Source organism: Leopardus geoffroyi, chromosome B1, assembly GCF_018350155.1.
Source record: "Leopardus geoffroyi isolate Oge1 chromosome B1, O.geoffroyi_Oge1_pat1.0, whole genome shotgun sequence".
Lineage (NCBI taxonomy): Eukaryota > Metazoa > Chordata > Mammalia > Carnivora > Felidae > Leopardus > Leopardus geoffroyi.
In genome coordinates, this window is record NC_059327.1 from 48,853,028 (window position 1) to 48,874,122 (window position 21,095).

General features: G+C 40.6%; 2 protein-coding genes across 4 annotated transcripts in view; one reads left to right on the top strand and one right to left on the bottom strand.

Annotated features, from left to right (window-relative positions):
- CCDC25 (coiled-coil domain containing 25) overlaps positions 1-17,643 on the bottom strand; it is a 40,622-nt gene extending 22,979 nt beyond the window's left edge. The window contains exons 1-4 of one of the 3 annotated variants that reach the window (XM_045461284.1): positions 17,510-17,643; positions 12,459-12,506; positions 6,954-6,993; positions 1,898-1,949 (exon numbers count right to left, since the gene is read on the bottom strand). In XM_045461284.1, coding sequence (XP_045317240.1) covers positions 1,898-1,949; positions 6,954-6,993; positions 12,459-12,506; positions 17,510-17,537 — 168 coding nt within the window. In that variant the 5' untranslated portion in view covers positions 17,538-17,643. Of the gene's footprint in view, positions 1-1,897; positions 1,950-6,953; positions 6,994-12,418; positions 12,507-17,509 lie in introns of those variants that run through there. The other 2 variants (XM_045461300.1, XM_045461291.1) reach the window with 2 other exon arrangements.
- A 1,377-nt stretch (positions 17,644-19,020) lies between these two features.
- Positions 19,021-21,095, top strand: part of ESCO2 (establishment of sister chromatid cohesion N-acetyltransferase 2) — a 30,122-nt gene continuing 28,047 nt past the window's right edge. Inside the window, exons 1-2 of the mRNA XM_045461311.1 lie at positions 19,021-19,285; positions 20,292-20,360. Of these exons, the coding sequence (XP_045317267.1) occupies positions 20,308-20,360 (53 nt within the window). The 5' untranslated portion in view covers positions 19,021-19,285; positions 20,292-20,307. The remainder of the gene's footprint in view (positions 19,286-20,291; positions 20,361-21,095) is intronic.

Consider the following 21,095-nt stretch of genomic DNA (forward strand, 5'->3'; position numbering starts at 1 on the left):
AAATAGATGGTAGATGGTGGGAACCAGGCTTCTCACGGTGAGAAGGAATTAATAGAGAAGCAAAGAGAAAAGACTAGAATGGCCTCTATAATAACAGACTCATCACAGACATCAGTTTGAGCTCATGCTTAACACAGATACAGATAGACAGAGAAACAATCCAACACACGAATTACTAACGTGGGTTAATATACATACATGTACTTCCTAGCTCTTTCTGCTGAGAGGGCCTAGAAGCAATGACACTCTAGGAGCAGTAAGCACACCAAGTCCAGATCTTGGCTCCTAAATACAATTCCCCAGTAAAAGGAATCAGGGTTCCTTGGAGAAAGGCCCGATTCTAGGACTGGGGCAGGGAAAATACAAGAAGAGCCCACACCATCTTAGAGTGTCAGAAAGGAAGTGCTCAAAAACCAAAAGGACGGGAGCATATCAAAGCAACACAGGAGCCAAGCTGAAAGAGCTCCAACCAAAGCTGGAACAACTTCAGCAACCAAATAACATAGAACCGATTATAACCCGAAGGATAAAATAAATGTATGAGTCCATACTGATACACGTAAACTGCTGTATTAAATATGTAGGGGAGAAGAGATAGAATCTTCCTTCTAAGTTTATGTAGATACTCCCCACTCCAAGAAGTGAAGCTTAATTCCATCCCCTCCCCTGTGAGTATGGGTTGGACTCAGTGATCTGTGTCCAAATAACAGAGTATGGGAGAGGGGAGGAAACCTGGCAAACACTGGCCTGGCCAGGAGATGAAGGTTAGCATCACTGGTGATAAATTCTACTAATGCACGTGCCCCTGACATGATGTGATGAGGAGGGCACTCCACTCCTGTGCTATTCTTCCTCCAAAACCCGTAACTCCAGTCATGAGAAAAACATCGGATAAACTCAAATTGAGGGGCCTTCTGTAAAAAAAACCTGACCAGTACTTCTCAAATTGCCATGCTCATGAAAAACAGGGAAAAATCTCACACTTTCAGAGCGTGAACTGTCACAGACCAGAGACTAGGTACACGTGACAACTAAACACAACATGGGACACTAGACTGGATCCTGGAACAGAAAAAGGACATTAACGGAAAAACTGGTGAAATCAAAATAGAGCCCAGAGCTTAGTGAACAGTAACATACCAATGTTGCTTTCTTGGTTCTGACAAATCTGCCATGGTCATGTTAAGACGTTAACAATGGGGGAAGCCAGGCATGGGGTATATGGGAACCCCATGTAGTATAGACTATTTCTGCAACTTCTCTGTAAATCTAAAAGCATTCCAAAATAGGACATTTAAAAAAAAAAAAAAGGCAATACACATACCAAGTACGTATACCCTATGATTCAACTGTATAAAACATACAAATGTTAAGGCATTAGAAATAATAGTGGTCTTATGTTACTAGGAAACATTGCATCTTTTTCCTTTACTATTATAATGCTGTGTTAAATGTCCCAAAGAAGCCCCTGATAACTGGGAACATCTATCCTTGGTGAGGCAGGACAATCACATGAGTGTGAGAAAAAGGAACCACATGTGATCTCCACTGGAGAAGACAGAAGGTCCAGAACTGTCAACTGAAATGAAAGGGAGAGAGAGCAGAGGTGACGAACAACATACCTAAAGTTGCAGGATAATTAAGGGCAGTGGTTCTAGCTAAGGTACGTACACTATGACCCCTTTCAAGTTTCAAAGTCACCAGAATTTGCCTTAGTCATTTTCTGGGTCAGGGGTAGGACAGCTCTTCATTTGCTACCTTTTTTTATCTTTTGCACATATTTATTATTTTAAGCAATTTAACTGCCAAAAAAAAAAAAAAAAAAAAAAGGACAGAGGACAAGAGAGGATGCTCATCACTAAAGAAAAAGCATGAGTCCATGTTTAAATCCAGTTACCTTATGTAATCGAAGGTATACATGAGCCGAAGAGAGTTTGTCCACGTGAAACCTACAAAGAATGAAAACTACTTTTAGCAAGAGGTACAAGACAACCATCTCCTCAGGCCCCTTGCATTTAAAGCATTCCAATCCAAAAAGTATTAACTCAGTGCTTACCACATGTCAAGCACCATGGGGAGTAAAAACACGATCACTGCCTCCAAAGGGCTCACTGTCAACTGGGAGAGGTAAGGTAAACAGGGCAAGTTCTGCAGCTGCATGAGACTAAGTGCCAAGCTGAATACTAGAGACAATAAATGGAAATGCCTTGGAAAGGGCAATTTTTTTTTCAAGTGAGAAAGAGCTATCAGTGATCACAAACTTCACTGATGAACTGAGACTCAGAGGGTATCTGACTAAAACACAGGACGTAGAGAAAACACAGGGAAAGGAATTTCAGGTGAGGAGAGAAGGGAATGAAAGCAGTCATCAAGATCCACGGTGTTGCAAGCCTGGGAGACCCGCAGGACTATAGAGGAAAATACTTTACAGGTGGAGAAGGCACCAGTTTGGGAAAAAAAGATGAGAGGAATGGTTTGGGACGTCCTAAGTTCAAAAACAATCCAAAGAGAAGTACAGAGTTGGACGAGCCATAAAATGGGTCAGACCAACAATTCATCCCTCCTTGTATCTGACAACGGCACTAATATGTTTTCTGGGAAAGCACGGGGATTGCTCTTTATGATACAGTCCTAAAAAAATCCCAATGTCCTAAATTTACCTTTCATTAAGCTTCTATCATCCACCAATTGAAAGAAATCTTTCTAAACTTAATTCCTTTTACACCCTAGTCTAACATTTGGAGATATTTACCAAATAAAGTTGACATTCCCTCTTTCCAGCTTCCAGAGATGCCCCAGAATTCTCATAACAAACAACGGTAACACATGATGGTCACTTTGGGATTCTGATAACATTAGTCATCTCTTCCTTACTCCTCACCTTTCCAGACTGAAGAGTGCTCAGTAAAACCCTAAGGAGGCACCACTACACCCCATTATATATTTCTCTAGACATTTTCTTAGCATTAATGTGTTTTTAGAAGTGAAAATGGTCACACACTCATGCCTACTGTAAGACGTGGACAGCATGATTCTATACAAATGTTAAGATTATGGTGTTTCTGGGGTGCCTGAGTGGCTCAGTCGGTTAAGCGTCCGACTTCGGCTCAGGTCATGATCTTGTGGTTTGTGAGTTCAAGCCCCGCGTCAGGCTCTGTGCTGATGGCTCAGAGCCTGGAGCCTGTTTCGGGTTCTGTGTCTCCCTCTCTCTCTGACCCTCCCCCGTTCATGCTCTGTCTCTCTCTGTCTCAAAAATAAATAAACGTTAAAAAAAAAAAAATTAAAAAAAAAAAAAAGATTATGCTGTTTCTAATGCCCTCTTAAGGAAGTTAAGCATTTTGCTGGTCACCATGGATACAGAAAAATACTACACATTTTTGGCAGTCTGTGATACCTCTAGGTTTTTTTTGTTGTGTTTTTTTTTTTTTGTTTTTTTTTTTTTAACATGTATTCATTTTAGAGAGACAGAGTGTGAGCAGGGGAGGGACAGAGAGAGAGGAAGACACAGAATCCAAAGCAGGCTCCAGGCTCTGAGCTGCCAGCACAAAGCCCAATGTGGGGCTCAAACTCACAGACCGTGAGATCATGACCTGAGCTGGAGTCCCACGTTTAACAGACTGAGCCACCCAGGCGCCCCCTCTAGGTTTTATTATTATCCATTACTGGTAACCAGAATTGGACATTGATTTATTTTTCTCATATAAGATTTATATTCCCTATAAGAGATTCCTACTGATTACCGTCTTTAGCTTGGCCTTTTCCGCTGAAAAAAAATGTGTTTTTGCAAATCCAGAAATTATGTATCTAATTATCCTCTTTCAGGATCTTAGGAAGCAAGTTCAGTTGAAAAGTAACTTGCCCCATTCTGACTTGTCTTAAGCCAATTCTCTATTTATAACAACTCTTTCCTATATACCCATAGTGAATCAATTGTATCCTGATTTTTCTTAAAGGTCTGACATGGAATTTTGCCCAAAGAAATACATAAATAATTCAATGTCTATCTGATGGAGTCATACATAAGTAATTGAAATCCTAAAACACACACGGGAATATCACTGCTGATGCACAGAGCAACTCCAGGCTGGGAGGTATATTGCTACAAGGGCAGGGGGAATGTGTGGAAGTGTGGGGCTTTGGTTGCACTGTAAATCAAAAAAGCCAGCTCTCTAAACAAACTATCTTGGGGAGGTTCCTTAAAAAAAACCTTTCCAAACCTCCCAAAATGTTTACTCTGAAAAGTTTAAATTATGCGCAGTAGAGTTCCCTAGTTCCTTCTGGTCCTTGTTATCGTCCTCTCCCTACTTAATCAGTTTTCTTTACTGAATGCAGAGACTAAAAAGTTCAGTAAATGAGCACCAATGACCTGGGGATGCGGACGCAAGGCCTCAGAAGCTGGGCCATTGAACTCCTGAAAGTGGGGTCCCTGGAGATACTATTCTTTGGGGGTTTGGAGGCAGTAAACACACACTATTTCTATCTTCTTTTGCTTAAACATAAATTCAGTTCCATTCTCATTTAGTCCTGGGAAAATCCTTTCCTTAAAGGTGTTTTCTGGTATAAACTCAGATGCTGATATCCATGCAGGTGAAGTTCTAAGGTTTACCTCAGAGTGAACCAGGTTGAAATGTGCCCTGGGGAATACTGATCAACTGAATCATTCTTAGCATGCCCAGGAATGTTTCCAGGATTGACACAACAGTCTCGAAATTTAGGGCTGGCTATTCTACCTCACAGCAGACCTCGAATAGCTTCTCAAAGTAAAAGTCAATCACTTCCAGCAAGAGTCATGAATTTCAGGGTGTCAAAATGGGTATCTGTAGACACCAGTTTGGTTAAGTAGCATTCCAGGAGATAGTTAACCATAACGAAATCAAAAACCCAACTGAGAATACACAGGGCGTAGGCTGTAAATTGGAAATTTCTCTTCCACTTACTTAAGTAAAAAAAAAAAAAAAAAAAAAAAAAAATCAGGTAAAAGGCTGTGGCAAATTGACTTTTGTGGTACATCTGGATATGTAACCTTTTCCATGCAGGTGTTTATGCTTCAAACCTGACATGTTAAAACTTCACAGCAGATAACTACATAACAGATGCAGCCACATAACAGATGCAGTAGCTCTAATCTCCCTTGACAGGATCTGGAGATCTCTGGGTTTTAAGAACAACTGGAATAATCCAGCCTGGTGACAGGTGCTCAAAATGGAGACACCAGAATGCAGTTACTGTGAAGAAATGTCCAGCAGAGATCATTTCTACACAGGCAAAGAGTTAGTTAATCAGGAAGTCAACAAATATTTTTTGAACATGTACCAGGTGCCAGGTCCTATGCTAGGTAACGGGATGTGGGACTGAACAAAACAAGTGATCGCTGTCCTCGTGAGGCTTATGGTCTAGGGTTCTAGGAAGGGAAGCAGCACTCAATCCAGATGCCCTCAGCAGTGCAAACTGAACACCTGAAGTGAAGGGGGTACCAAGCGGTGTCTCCCTTGATGACACTTGTTACCTGAGCTCAGCAGATGGGCCTGTGCTGGGACAGGGGGCAGATAAAAAAAAAAGACTTTAAAATTCCTCAGGTTTGTTGTGCCTCTTGGTTCCTGGAGTGTGGATGTTAGAGATGGCAGACAGGAAAGCATTTCCTGCTTTTTAAGTTAGTCTCTGTGTAATAGTTTTCCTAATAAATGTCCAATGCTGTCCACTTCATTGAAAATCAAGCAACTCTCCTAAAAAGTGACAACCTAAACTCTGTCTCTGTAGGGAATTAAATGAAGGATTCGGGCCCACACTTGGAGAAAAGAGGTCCGGATAGAGTTGCAGCAATGGCCTGAGGAAGGAAGGAAGTCACCCTCAGACAAAGAGCAGTAGCCTAAGGGAAGAACAAAATTGGTGATTCAGAACTAGAGCCGGCTGGGGGGCCAGCAACAACCACAGCAGATCTGTTCAGTTTCTTTTATCCTTAGTGTCCTCATCTGAAAAATGGGCACAGTACTAATAACTATTTTACAGGGCACTGTGAAATTGAGTATATCAATAAGGTAAACACCTGCCAATACTTTGCATCTAGTTAGGTATTCAATAACTAATGACAGTGTTCATTATTACTATCATTAAAGCAAACAGGATCCATGTGCTTATCTTCAGGGACAGCATTTGGTAGAGGGGTGTTGGTGGAGTTGTGGAGACCACACCCCACTCTAGGTGTAGAATTAGGCACCAGGACTCAGCAAACTGAGTCCGAGAGTGTTACATCAAAGTAACGGGAGTCCAGGTCCTCCTAAAAGGTTCCAGGTCTGAGTGGTAGAAACTCCCACGTGGCATTCTAAGGCAGTTAGAAAAAGAAAAGAATAAAACTAAAGTGAGTTTTTGGTTTGTTCTGTCATTGCTTTTTGGGCTGGGTTTTGTGAGCAGCAAATTAAATTATCTCAGAAGGCAAAGAAAGCATGATTATTATTTTTTAAATTTCCAGAAAATATTTTAGAAAGAGGCGGTAGAGCCTGGATCGAGACAGGGCTAACCTCATGAGGGAGTTGAGAAGACAAAGGGAACCCAGCCTGTGTTTTCTATAAAGCTGGACCTGGTCAGATGCCCTATCTATTCCATCCACATGGAAGCTTCTATTTCCCTCACCACTTCTTGTGAAGCCCTCATCCATCTCCTTGAGAAGAGTGGTCTGAGCACGTGAGTGTGGCAGTCTCAGGAAACCACTCTGAGAAGACACATCATGAGGTAAAAGAAAGCTTCTGAGGTCCGGCCTCCAACCTCAGGGTTGCTGAGACATCATCCCCAGTCGACACAGCGATTAGAAATGAAGGGAGCTGGCAGTCAGCTACTTACCACCGAACATGAACAAAACACAAAGTAGGAGTTGCAGTTTTCATCATAAAAGTGAGGTGGTTGGCCAAATCCGAGAAAGTATATAATGCATAGAAAGCAGAACCGAAATTGTTACTTACCAAATATCTTCAGGCCAGCCATATTTTATTAGATCTTCGTCTAGAGTGAGAAACAAGAAAACAAAGGTTAAAAAAAAAAAAACCTGTCAAATGAAAATATGTCAGAGTTTATACCAAGCCTTCCCACAACTGTTTCTCTCCCTTAATGGAGAAAAGAGTAGTTGAGAGAGGCTTTGATGCCTGAAAATAGAGAAAAAAAAAAAAATTTGTAAAAATAGCTTTTAGAGTTGTCATAATAGATATAATTTTTATAATACTTAAAAGAAAGTTCAAGATATCTCTAATTTTTTAAATTGTATTTATTTTAGGGGGGAAGAACAGAGAGAGAGGGAGAGAGAGAGTGCCAAGCAGGCTCCGCAGTGTCAGCATGGAGCCTGATGCGGGGCTTGATCTCACAAGCTGTGAGATCATGACCTGAGCCGAAACCAAGAGTCAGACACTCAACTGACTGAGCCACCCAGGCACCCCCAAAGATATATCTATTAAAAGTTAGTTAAACTTCAAATTAAAGCAGCTGAGAGGTTAGATGAGGTCTTGGGAAATTGATTCACTGTAATAAACTTATTTGTTCATCAGTGAACTGTTTTACTTCTTAAAAGAGACCTCTTAGGGGCGCCTGGGTGGCGCAGTCGGTTAAGCGTCCGACTTCAGCCAGGTCACGATCTCGCGGTCCGTGAGTTCAAGCCCCGCATTGGGCTCTGGGCTGATGGCTCGGAGCCTGGAGCCTGTTTCCGATTCTGTGTCTCCCTCTCTCTCTGCCCCTCCCCCATTCATGCTCTGTCTCTCTCTGTCCCAAAAATAAATAAACGTTGAAAAAAAAAAAAAATTAAAAAAAAAAGAGAGACCTCTTAATTATAAAATAGTAGAAAATAAGAAAATAAAACCACCACCAGAAGTATAAAAAAGGAAATAGAAATCACCTAAAATTCTGTCACATATGAAAATAAAAATAAAATAGAAGAAATAGCTATAAGTTAAAAGTAACTGTCTCTGCAGGACAAAACAAGGACAGGATGGAAAATATTATTATGATACATATTCTGTTACTATTTGAATCCTTAAGCTATGTATTTCTTAGATAAAAGTAAAATTAAAAAGTAAAAAGGTCTTTGGAAACAATGACTACTTAATTCTACCATATGAATAAACTTTTCTATTGTTCACATGTTTTGTTTTTTTTTAAACTTTATTTATTTATTTTGAGAGAGAGAGAGCAAGCAGGGGAGGGGCAGAGAGCAAGGAAGAGAGAGAGAATCCCAAGCAGGCTCTGCACTGTCAATGCAGAGCCTGACGTGGGGCTCAAACCCAGGAACTGGGAGATCATGACCTGAGCTTAAGTCAAAAGTCAGATGCTTAACTGACTGAGCTACCCAGGCACCCCTGGGCTGTTTTAATTACAAATGCTTCAGTAACTATTTTTAAAATAAATATGTTCATATTCCCGATTATTTCCTTAAAGCATATTTATATTTTTAAAAGGTAAATTATTAGTTCAAAATGTATACTTCTGTATTTTTAAGACTAATAACATATATCACTACAGAAAGGTAAGACCTATACACACGAATAGCCATGCTAATAATTAGAAATGAATTGTGTCTAATACAAAAGCGTTAAAGTATTAGATACAAAGTTAAAAATTATAAGCTGAACAAAATGATTGATGTGATGATTTAAAATGTACCCAAGGAAGTATAATCTAGCTAACTTGAATGGGGTATTCATTTTCCAGAAAAGCAAAAGGATGATAAATCTTGGATAATCTTAGAAACTGCAGACACTAGGGGCGCCTGGGTGGCTCAGTCAGTTAAGCCACTGACTTTAGCTCAGGTCATGATCTCGCGGTTTGTGAGTTCGAGCCCCACGTTGGGCTCTGTGCTGACAGCTTGGAGCCTGCAGCCTGCTTCCCATTCTGTGTCTCCCTCTCTGCCCCTCCCCTGCTCACATTCTCTGTCTCTCAGAAATAAATGCTAAAAAAAAATTTTTAAAAACTGCAGACACCATACATTTTCTGAAGGGCTTTGTATTAGCTTACATGGGAAGCTGAGCCAATAGCCAACAAGTAATCAAAAAAAGGAAAGGGAAATATAAAAACCTCTTTTCCTCAGTCAGGCAATGTTTGGCCTCCTGGTGACACCTGCTGGCTAATAAAAGGAAAACATCTGAAAGCTTTTTAGTGAAAGAAAGTAAACTATTCAATTAAAAATGCACTGATGTTCCATCCAGCCCTTAGGCTGAAGTCATCAAGGCTATCAGGAATAAGTATGATGTGCTAGGAGCACTAGGGAACAGGGTGCTTTAAAAATGTAATCTCTTTTTTACAAAGCAATCTAGGAAAGCTGGCACCTCCAAATGACTCCAAGGGCTCCTGGGTTTTTTTTTTTTTTTCCCCACATACACTTTATTACTTTTTTAAAATTTATTTTAAGAGAGACAGAGTGGGGGAGGGGCAGAGAGAGAGGGGAGACAGGGGATACGAAGCAGGCTCTGCATTGTCAGCGTGAAGCCTGAAGTTGGGCTTGAACCCACGAACAGTGAGATAACCACCTGAGCCAAAGTCAGACTCTTAACCGACACAGCAACCCAGGCACCCCTCTACATACATTTAAAATAACAGCAAAACTCGACTCAAGTGGACTCTAGAAAGAATCTAAATTTACATCTGCAGACATAAATTCTATATTTAGATTTCTATCTGTAGATATAAGTTCCTACAACAGACATTTAAAGGATTCTACGTCAAGCCCATCCTAACCCACTCCTCCTTGGCTCTCCCTAATCACATTCATGCTGCCCCCTCCTCTACTTCTACAGCACTTATTCATATTGCTTCATTTCACCTATACTTTTTAAAATAGACATTTTTTATTTTACTCTTTCTTTTTGAGAGTGCGTGAGTGAGCAGGGGAGGGGGAGGGAGAGGGAGAGAGAATCTTAAGCAGACTCCATGCTCAGCGCAGAGTCCGATGTGGGGCTCGGACTCATGAACCGTGAGATCATGACCTGAGTCAAAATCAAGAGTCTGCTGCTCAACCAACTGAGCCACACAGAGGCGCCCCTAAATTAGACTTTATTTTTGAGAGCAGTTTCTAGGTGCAGAGCAAAATGATCAAATGCTTGTTTTTGCATGTGCCTCTCCACCTTTAATACTATGAAAACAGAGATTCCATCTTCCTCTTTGGATGCTCAGACAGGCTGGCGTATGGGTCCACACAGATAAGCTCTAGCAAACACTGAACTAAAATGGAAGGAAAAAAGAGACCTGGTGGGAATGTCACTGGCACAGCTGCCTTAGGTCAGTAACACTAGCAGCCCAGCAGTGTGAGCCAGTATCAAGGCAGTCCTTCACTGTAAGAAATGTATCAAGTCCCCTGCCCAGAGTTACACGGTGCAAAACCCAGGCAACCATACATAGCAGCTCTCCTTTAGGTGCTTCTCAGTAACCTAAGTCTTGGGTTAGCATCCTTGATATGGTAGAAAGGAAAGCAGATTTGGTTAGGTGTGGATCCGTATCTACTGCAGATAACCATGGCTGGTTATAAACAGCCTCCTTGCTCAAGGTAATACAAGGAGATAGCATCCCTGCCCAGCTACATTCATCAGGATGGGGCTACGAAAAAAATACAAGTTGCCTCTGATGATGTAGGAGTTACTAAGAGAAATATAAAAACAAGTATACTGCAGACTGGGTGCCTCCATTAAGTCAGACTAGAGACAATGTCATGAATTCATTATAAGGAAAAACTGTTTAAAACTTAGTTATTTTATTCCGCTGGTTTTTTTCTCTTGGGTAGGATGTAATAGGCTTGCTTATTCTGATTCTGCCTTATGGTAACCAGTATTACCACACAGTTCTAAACCATTTATATAGATCTGATTAAGAACTATATATATTTAAATATTGGGGTGCCTGGGTGGCTCAGTTGATTGAAGGTCTGACTTTGGTTCAGGTCATGATTTCACAGTTTGTGAGTTTGAGCCCCACACTGGGCTCGCTGCTGTCAGCGTGGAGCCCACTTTGGATCCTCTGTCCCCCTCTCTCTCTCTGCCACTCCCCACTCACACTCTCTCTCTCAAAATTAAACAAAAAAAATTTAAAAATACGATTGCCATAGCTATTACATATATCACGTTATATATTTTATACATGTTTTATACACGTTTATTATTTTTTATGTTATGCATACATATACGTTTATGTTGTGTTGTATGTTAATCACATATATGCGTTAATTATACAGTTATATATTTACACATATCATAGTTATACATAACATTACTGTTCTTTGACATCTTTTAATTTTTGGCCTTACTTATTTCATTAATGTCAAATGTCCCATACTGAAGACTGTTATTCTTATCTCTTTTAAAGAATCAAGTTTAAACTGTTGTCAGTTTCAAACTGCACCTAGAACAGACACTGATGGTTGTAGGGGGGAAAAAGAGCTAAAGAAGTTCCAGTGGTGACAGCTGCCATTACTGAGTGCCTACCCTGGGCCAGGCACTTTACCCAGGCTCTTTGGTTTCACCTTCACGACCCTGCAAGGCAGATACTGTCCCATGATCCTCTTCTTCCATTTCAGCAATGTGAGGTTCAAAGAGGTTAAGTAACTATAGCTACTTTATTAAGAGCTGGGATTTTAACCCACATGGGCCAGACTTCAGGACTGTCTTTTCTAGGAAATTACACTAGCCCTGTGAGAAGAACGATTGTATCTTCTCCAAGCGTGAAGAAGTGTAATTCTGTCATTTCTCCAAGCTCCCTTGTTGCAGATGTTTTCTCCCTCAGCCCAGTGCTGTCAACTCAATGCTCTAGAGCAAGAAAGCTAAACTTCTCCCTCTTCACTCGTGCAGTCAAAAGGCCATCCCCTTAAACGGTTTTTCCTTTTAAGCTTTAGTTCAAATTCATTAGTGGGTAAAAAAATTAATTGAGCAGGTTGAGACTAGCTTTTTAAAAACAAAACAAGAGGGCACAGTGAAGAGTATGGGTATTTTTTGTAAATTTTTGTTTTAGTTACATAAATGTATGCAATATGGAATAATGTATTTCATTCTGAGGAGTGGTCAATAAAGTCTGAAAAAACTGTTAACATTTCATGACTCAAAAAGAGCCATCTTCGGCCTCAAAAAACATAATAGATATGTTTCCTCTATTCCTAAATGTGGTAAAAATGTACAGAAAATGAGCTTTTCAACCAAGTCACAGATTATTTTTACTTGACATAAACTAGCATAGGTTAACCTGATTCATATCACCCTAAATCAAATGATACCACAAAAACTCTTAATAAAGTTAACTTTCTAATCAGCAACAAATGGTCCAAGAGGCTCTAATGTTATTTGATATAACTAAATTCTAGGAAAGTAAACCCACTGGAGTTAATGGGCCTAACTAGTAGTAGTTAGTTGAAAACTCATATCCAACCAACCATATGGGGTGGGGGGAGGGGGCAATTGACACTTACCTGTTGGAAATTTCAAAATCAAATGCTTTTGAAAACTTACTTTCATATTTATCCTTTCCCATGTAAATAGTGTAAGCAGATGAGTTAACTAAGACAAAACAAAAATATAAAAAACAGTTAGATAACTTCATCCCCAGCAAAACTGCTTCATGGGAAAATCAAGTGACAAATGCTTCGATTAGGGGTTGCAAGACATGGCCTGTAGGTCAGATCCAGCCTTGTCTTTGGACAGCACACAAGCTAAGAAATGACTTCTACATTTTTAAAGAGTCAAAAACACAAAATGAAGAAGAATAAAGCTACAGAGATGTGGCTCACAAAGTCTAGAATATTTACTACTGGGTCCAAAGAGGAAACGTTTACTGATCCTTATTATAGAAGCTACTTCCCTACTTTCATCAGGACATAGTTTAATACAACTCCAGTTTAGTCCTATAATTTTGCCGTCTTCAAAAGAGTTAAAAACAAAATGAAACAAAAAACCCAACCTTCACCTCAACCATTTAAAAATAGGTTCCTATACTTAGCTAAGCCTTTTCATTATTTTATTTAGCCAATATTAGTTTTTTCCAGGTGTGCTACACATTATAATGGGCTCCTAACCTATTCTGGGGAAACACAGTTTTCAAACATCTTCTAAATTGGTGATTCTGAACTCTCATTACGCGTTAGAACCACCTAATTGTGTCCCAGCTCCATTTAGACTAACCAAATCCAAATCTCTGGTGGGTAAGCAATAGTGTTTTTTTAAAGGATCTCCAACTATTTCCAATGTGAACTCAGTGTTAGGAATTCAGTGTAAGTCAAACTGAATATTCTAGGTATGGCTTACCTTAGAAATGACATTTGCTTTACTAAGCTAGTGTCTTTTAATGTAGGCATCTTCCATCTGGGGTCAACTAAAAAGTTAACTTTCCTAATTGAAATTCTATCTGGGTTCTGGGCTTCCAAGCTAGTCTACCAAAACTTGTTTGACCCCATTTGTAGCAAAACTCCTGAATTAATGGTCACTGGGCCCCTAGTCTGGGCAGTTTGTTGACTGTCGCTAGACAGCACAGAACCAGGATGTGTGAGTGGAGCTCTAAAGGCCAGGGAGCAGCACTCTTTCATTTATAAATTCTTAAATAAGTTGCCTGTATTTCCAGTAATGAGAAGCTCTCTAAATTATCATAGTTGCCTCTCTTGGGGAGGGAAAAATCTCATATCTTTCAGTCAACAGTTATAATGACTACAACCCAAAATTACTTGGAAGTAGTTGAGAGAACTAATTGGAAAGGAGAGAGTATTTGCATTGACAGAAATATCTGCCTATAATTGAGCATTACATTAGCTTGGTAAGGCCTTAGCATAGCCAGAACAGCCATTACAACAAATGCCAGAAGTGCAGAAATAAAACCATTTCAGATTCTCTCTGCACGACCTAGCAATATTCACCCTTTGATCCTACAATGTCACCATTAAGTACATACTATAATTACTCTATCAAGCAATGATGTTCTTTTTACAAACTAAACACTCATTAATTGAGACTGGTTAAACACACTATAGAATATCCATAAACAAATACCAGGCACCCACCAAAAAGAAAAGGTAGCAATTAAATAGAACAGCATTTTTGTATATATAAAGCAAGATTCAATTTGTAAAAAAATGAATATATAGTTGTATGTACATGTTTACAAATATATTTTTAATATATGCACCTATTTTCTGTATATGTATGGAAAAATATACATATAACTGTTAATAACACTTACCTTGGCTAGCTCACTTATGAAATATATAGATGGTTTTGTAATCAGACTGAAAGTAATTTCTAAAATGATTAAAATAAAATAAAACTGTTTGTGCAGGCTAAGCCATCTAAATTACAGCCAAGAGAACGACACACTATTGTTTGGACGGTTGACCTATAAAATGAGGTGATTAAGAACATAACTCAAATGCAAACTGAAGAATGTTCTACAAAATAATTCAACAACAGTGTCATGAAAGGCAAAGGCTGAGCAACTGCTCCAGATTAGAATAGACTAAAGAGTAATGAATGACAGTGGAATGCAACAATGATTGGTAATTGCCCTTTGTTATAAATGCATTAGGACACTAATGCAAACTGAACATAAACTGCTGATTATATCATAGTATTGCTGCAATGTTAATATCCTAATTTTGATAATGAGGAATGTTTTGTGATTTTGGGGTGGGGGGGAACCTGAAGTATTTAGGGGTAAACTGCAAATTACCAACAAATGGTTCAAGAAAAAAATGTTTGTGTGTTTGGAGAGAGAGGTAAAGAGAAAGGAAAAGAAAGAAACAGAAGTTAAAATGTTAGAATCTGGGGGAGAGGTTATAAAGGAAATCTTTTATTACTTTTGAACTTTTCTTAAAGACTGAAATTAGTCAAAATAGAAAATTAAAAACAAAAAGGAGCAAGAAGTCTCAATGAAGTTCCTACGTTAATAAGGATGAAAGAAAAGTAAATTGAATTATTCTAGTACTTTTGTTATTCTTACCCAAATAGTATGTTTGATTAGTATGGGAAGTAATTATCTTGAAGGTACTGGATTCAGGCATAGCACCAGTCCACTTTAGAGACTCTGATAATTTCATAATTTACAGAACAATCTGGAGATAGACGCAATTAAAAGGTACTAAAAGTACAGGAGGACTCAATGAGCTAAGGGCTGATACCTTGTGGGTCCATAAATCAGATGGTCTTGAATTAGACAGTGGAAATACAGAAAGGCTAATGTTTCATTATTCCATTATGACAGGGCATGAAACATGAATGAAGTTAAAGAGATTTTAGTCAGATACTAATTTTAAAAGGAAAGGCAGAAAAACAAAACAAAACAACCCTGAAATTTTCTCCCCATTTAAAAATTTTTTAAACAGTGGGGCACCTGGGTGGTTCAGTGGGTTAAGCACCTGACTTCAGCTCAGATCATGATCTCACAGCTTGTGGGTTCAAGCCCCACATCAGGCTCTGTGCTGACAGCTCAGAGCCTGGAGCCTGCCTCAGATTCTTTGTCTCCCTCTCTCTGCCCCTCCCTCTCCCTCTCTCAAAAATAAAATATTAAAAAAATTAAAGAATATCTTTAAAAATTTTTTTAAATGGTAAACCATAAGTTGGTTGAAATGCTTGGCTACCTATAAGAAGCCATTTCCTGAAAATTCTGTATGTTCAAGCTCTTTTCTGTAATGGAATTATGTAGTTTTACCACTATTTAACTGAAAAGGTTATAATTTTTCCATTAACTTTGTAGTTTTAAAAGATTTGCTGCACAAGTGCATTTTTGTTAAAGACCAAATATTTTTCCAACAGGAAGCAACTGTGACCTTATAATAGAAGCCAATGAGAAAAATATGACCCATAATCTGTGGGCACCTGGGTAAGTATGACTAGTGCTCAAAAAATTTAGAATGGTTTTAAGGAGAATTAGGCAGCTAGCATAAAATACATTTAGTACCTATATACGCTGCCTGTATTTTTTTTAATGTTGATTCATTTTTCAAAGTGAGCGGGGGGGGGGGGGGTGGAGGGGGGAAGAGAATGGAACAGAGGAGCCTAAGTGGGGTCTGCGCTGACAGCAGAAAGCCTGATGTGAGGCTCAAACTCACAAACCAGGAGATCATGACCTGAGCTGAAGTCAGACTCAACCAACTGAGCCACCCAGGCACTGCCCGCCCACCCCCCCCCCCACCCCCACCAAGCCTGTATTTTTTTATTCCATTGTTGAGCCTGTACGGATGTCTGTGTTGTTGGGAAGCTAAAAACTGATGCAAGCAGAACAGAAAAGATGAAGGATGAAAATGCTATCAGGGGCCTGTAACGATTTTTCAGGCTAATGTGAATTTTATTTTTGATAATTTTAATAATAAGGGTAAGACAAGCCAAATCTATAAAGGCAGAGAAATAGCTTATGGCACACTGTGGCAGTCTAGACTACTGAACAAAATGGTGCGATGTGGCAGTGTGATGGTATAGGAGGGGTGACTGGAGGCTATCTGTATTACAGATTCCTTGGGTCTTACTGTTCTCATCTTTACAGTATCACCCTATTCGAACCCACACAAACAACATGGAACTAAACTTAAATCTCACCTTTTACAAGCAAGAAGTGAGAGTAGCAATAGAATAGCATGCGTTTTGACTAAGTTAAAAAAAAAACAAAACATTAGTTTATTCAACAAGCATTTATTAAGTGCTATGAGCCAGGCACTAGGCTAGGGAAACAAGATAAGGAGATCCTGCCCCTGTCCTCAAGAAGTTTACACTCTATCCAGATCAAGCAGACAGCATTTAATACTATATAAGAGCAACGCTAAAGGTACACATGCGGTGTTAGTGGGGTGCCCCAAAGAGGTTTATCTAAGCAATCTCTGGGGAGGAGTTAGGTCGGGAAAGGCATTTGAAAAAGATGGGCCAGAGTTGTCTAAAGGAAGTTAACTGGGGATTGACCAGGCAAAGGGAACAACATAAGCAGGAAAAACGAGGTCCAGACCATACATTTCCTGGAAACTAAAAGCACCCTTTTCTTGTCAGCCAAAGACAAATCAGAAACACTATCACATATCAATTTTTGATATCTGGGACATCAACTCTGCCTCTTTTGATTGTTTTCTGTTGCCTTCCAAGCCCTACCACCCTATCCTAGAACGGTACGGTGCCCTTCCTGTAAGGCAGAGTTCTTGGCAGGTATTTCCTTTCTCCCTCAAAGTGGATAATTACCAGGACGCAGCCAGAATAAAGGCTAAGGAGGTGAGGGTGAGACCTGGGATGGGGGTGTGAAGAAGCCCACAAACTCTGCCCAATTCCAGATAGCGAAAGGAGGTCTCTCCGAAGGAAAAGAACTTCCGAATGCAAAGACAGCAGGTGTGACGGTCCATTTACCTCCCCCCTGGCCGTGGTCAGGGGCACACGGGGACGACAGGGACAGACCCAAGTGGGGACCGAGAAGGGGCGGGAAGAAGCACCCAGTGACGAGGAGACGCTTTAGGCGAAGTGCAGGCTGTAACAGCAGCCTGGGGGTCCCGGCTTCGGAGCCCCGTTGTCGAGCTGTGACTGAGGAGGTCACGGCGCCCACTCACCGCTGCTGCTGGTAAAGTAGAACACCATGATCCCGGCGGCGGCACAGCGACTCCAGCGCGGAGTAGGAGCACTCAACTCGCGAGATACCAGGATACCAGAAGCGCGGAGGCCGCCTGTCCCCCGGAACTCCTCGCTCACTTCCGACGGACGTCGGGTCGCGTCATAACGCCAGCCCGTCGGCGCCATCTTTAATCCTGGCGAGGAGGAAGTTATAGGCGGGCTAAGAGGCTTTATTGGCTTGGGGGTTGAGAAGGAAAGATGGAGCTAGGGCAATTCGTGGTTGGAAGACACAGCGAGAAAACTGTGACTTCTTGAAAGAAAAACACCTATGGCCGACTTTATTTGCAGAACTTTCACCGAGTGGGCAGTCTTATCTTGAGGCTTATGTATTGGTTATATCTGCCACCCATCACCGCCTTATGGGTTCCCTGGCAGCAGAAATCGTTTGCCTTCTTCACAGGTGTTCACTGTGCTATTCACAGTACTTGACACTGAGTAGAAGCTCATTTTACTTGGAAATGAACCCGAATTCCTCCACCTTTCACATTCTAGTTCCGCCACTTGTAAGGCGCTCCTTGAGCACACTGTGCTTCACTTACCTAATCTGCTAAATGGAGATGAATAGACCAACTAATACATAGGTTATCTTGCTAAGGTTAAGTAAGTTAATAGACGTAAAGGGTTTAGAACTTAGTGCTCAACCAAAGTGGTTTGTTAGTGATATTCCCCAAAGGCATATGCTTATTGAGGTTTGGACTCGGACTGTTCTGCCTTTAAATCTGGGATCTCCCATCTATTACCTGTGTGTGATAGGGCAAATTCCAAACCTCTGAACCTCGAGATCTAACTGCTTTTGTCAAGTTGGAATAATTGTACTCACGTAAAGCTCCCCAGCAGTTAGTTTTGACCTGATTTTTTTCTCTTCATTCCAACAGACTATAGTCTATTAAGTGAAGTGCATCACTTAACTAAGAATGTGCCAAAGACTGTACCAGGAGTTAGTGATCCAAAGATAATAACAGTAGCTGACAACCCAGGAGTACTTTAAGAACCATACGGCTTCCCAAAGCAAGAACCTAAGCTATATTCTATAAATAGTAATTGTTTCTAGGCCCTCAGTTTTATTCTCAGTAAAATGGAAAAGATAATACATATCTCAGATTGTGACAAGAAGTGAATGAAATAAAACTCGTAAAGCGTGTGAGACTGCCTGGCACATCACAGATGTTCAGTGCCATGATTTAATTTTTTAAATTTAAGTTGAAAAATAAAAAAATGAACTAGAAATCTAACGTTATTACCAATAAAAAAAAAAACGTTAAACTAAAGACAAAGTTTTAAATGTGGAAGATAACTGCCTCGAAAATCTTGGGGAGACTCCTTTGCAAAAACATGCTAAGCCAAGCGACCCCAGAATGTACCTGGAGTTCAGGAGGGTGCCTTTATTCTGCCGAAAACTACATTTCCCAGAATGTATCTAAACAAGACCTCGGGAAAGGAGAGCTGCGCTGCCGCAAGGGATTATGGAAGGCGTGGATTCCCAGCGGGGAGAGTGAGTTTCACCTGCCAAGGGCGGGAGAATGTTTGGAGACCGCCTTTCGCACCGACCCGGCCAGCGCTAGTGAGCGACCAATCACCGATCCAGCCCCCTGGAAGGTCTGAAAAGCGGCGAATCAGAACGCAGAGGCTTCAGCCTTCACGGGCGCGCGGTAATTTGAATACAGTGGAGGAGACACTGGCTCCGCTGGGGAGAGGTAGCCGGCTCTGAGGTTCAGGTGAGTGCTGCGGCGGGCCGAGGCGTGGGGTGGAAGACCGAAGAGAACGGGAGACTCTGTGGAACGTGGGGGTGCATGTCGAGGACAAAGAGCTTTAGCTCAGGGCTTGGCTGCTGGAGACCGAAGCCACCCACAGGTTCTCCGCACTTAGAGGTCACCGGGTTTCCATCTTTCTGACGCACTTTTCTGTCATGCCTTCTCTCATTCAGCCCCAGAAGAGTCTTCTCTTAAGCTGCGGCTGGACATTGAGTTCCAGAGACCCTGGTTTTCCTTTTAACCTTGAACGTGCTTGTGTAATACTTTTTTAAACGTACCTGATCCGAAGGAAGGGGAGGGGAAAACTTCTGTTGAGCCAACATACCATGCTGTCTCATGCTCGAGAATGAACGTGCATGATTTTATTTTCAGCAGCCTTAGGAGGTCCGAGGGTTTTACAAACCAGGAAACAAGCGGCTTGCTCAAGGCTCCTCAGCCAGGAAAATGGGAGGGGATTATGCTAAACCCGTTTTCTTGCTGAACTCTGAAGGAAAGGCTAGAAACTGGTCTCTGCCTTCACTGAACAGTCAGGCTGTTGGGGAAGACAGTTAAGCCAGCAAGAAAATGCCTTAAATGGCATATTAAAGAAGTGTGGGGTCTGGCGAGGGCAGTCACAGGAAGATATCCCCGCAGAATATTTTAACTTGGTGTGAATTAATCAGGCTAATTAAAGAGGAAACTGTGCCCTGAAATGGGGTTAAAAAAAATACTTCCTCCTTGGGAGGATTATTTTCCAGCCTGAAACAGATGTACTAATTCTTTTATTTCTTGTTCCTAATTGTTACTGTGATGCAGTGTTTTCCTTTTTTTTTTAACCTCCATGGCTTAAATGTTTATGAAAGTGATTTGCTTTTTAAAATACCCTCACCCATCTAAAAACTTTTTCAGACTCTTAAAGTAAAATTTTGATATGGTGATTTTTATACAAATTGGATTCATTTGGTTATTATAATTTTCCTATTGATTTTAGGAGTTCAGTTAAGAAGATGTCAGCTTTTACTCCAAGAAAAAAGAAGCAGCGTTCTTTGAGCTGTGACAAGTGAGTCTCATCTTATGGGTAGAAACTCTTAAAAAAGAAAAATCCAACCTCTTGTCTGTCTTATCTTCTCTTCTATTTCTTAAAATTTCCACTACTCCACTTGTCTGCTCCTTGTGGCTATAGTATATTCTTTTTTTTTTTTTTAATGTTTATTTTTGAAAGAGAGAGAGTGAGACACAGCATGAGTAGAGGAGGGGCAGAGAGAGAGAGGGAGACAGAATCTGAAGCAGGCTCCAGGCTTTGCGCTGTCAGCACAGAGCCAGATGCAGGGCTCGAACCTACAGGTTAAAACCGAGCTGAAGTCGAACACTTAACCGACTGTGCCACCGAGGTGCCCCCGCTATAGTATATTCTAATTCTCGTCTGGAACTATTGTAAGCTTTCAAAATTAATTATTTGGTGCCTTTGGAGAGAATCAGAAAGAGCTGTTTTCTATGACTTGGAAATGTATGTCAAATCTTTTATTTCCTTGCTCCTCTCAGCTCTCTTATGTAATAACTAACATAGTGTTTTTCATATAGTACTCATCTTTGAGCATTCTTTGAAAGTCTGCTCACTCAGTGCTTACTACATGTCTTAACAGGATATAAATTACTTCTCACAGAATAGGCTTGAGGTCAGTTTATTACATAGAACTAATCATTTTAGGGGACATGTAGCCTGTCAAGCCAGGTGAACTATAACTCTATGGGCTATAATTTGTATATGGCCACAATTTAGATAATAGGTTTAAAA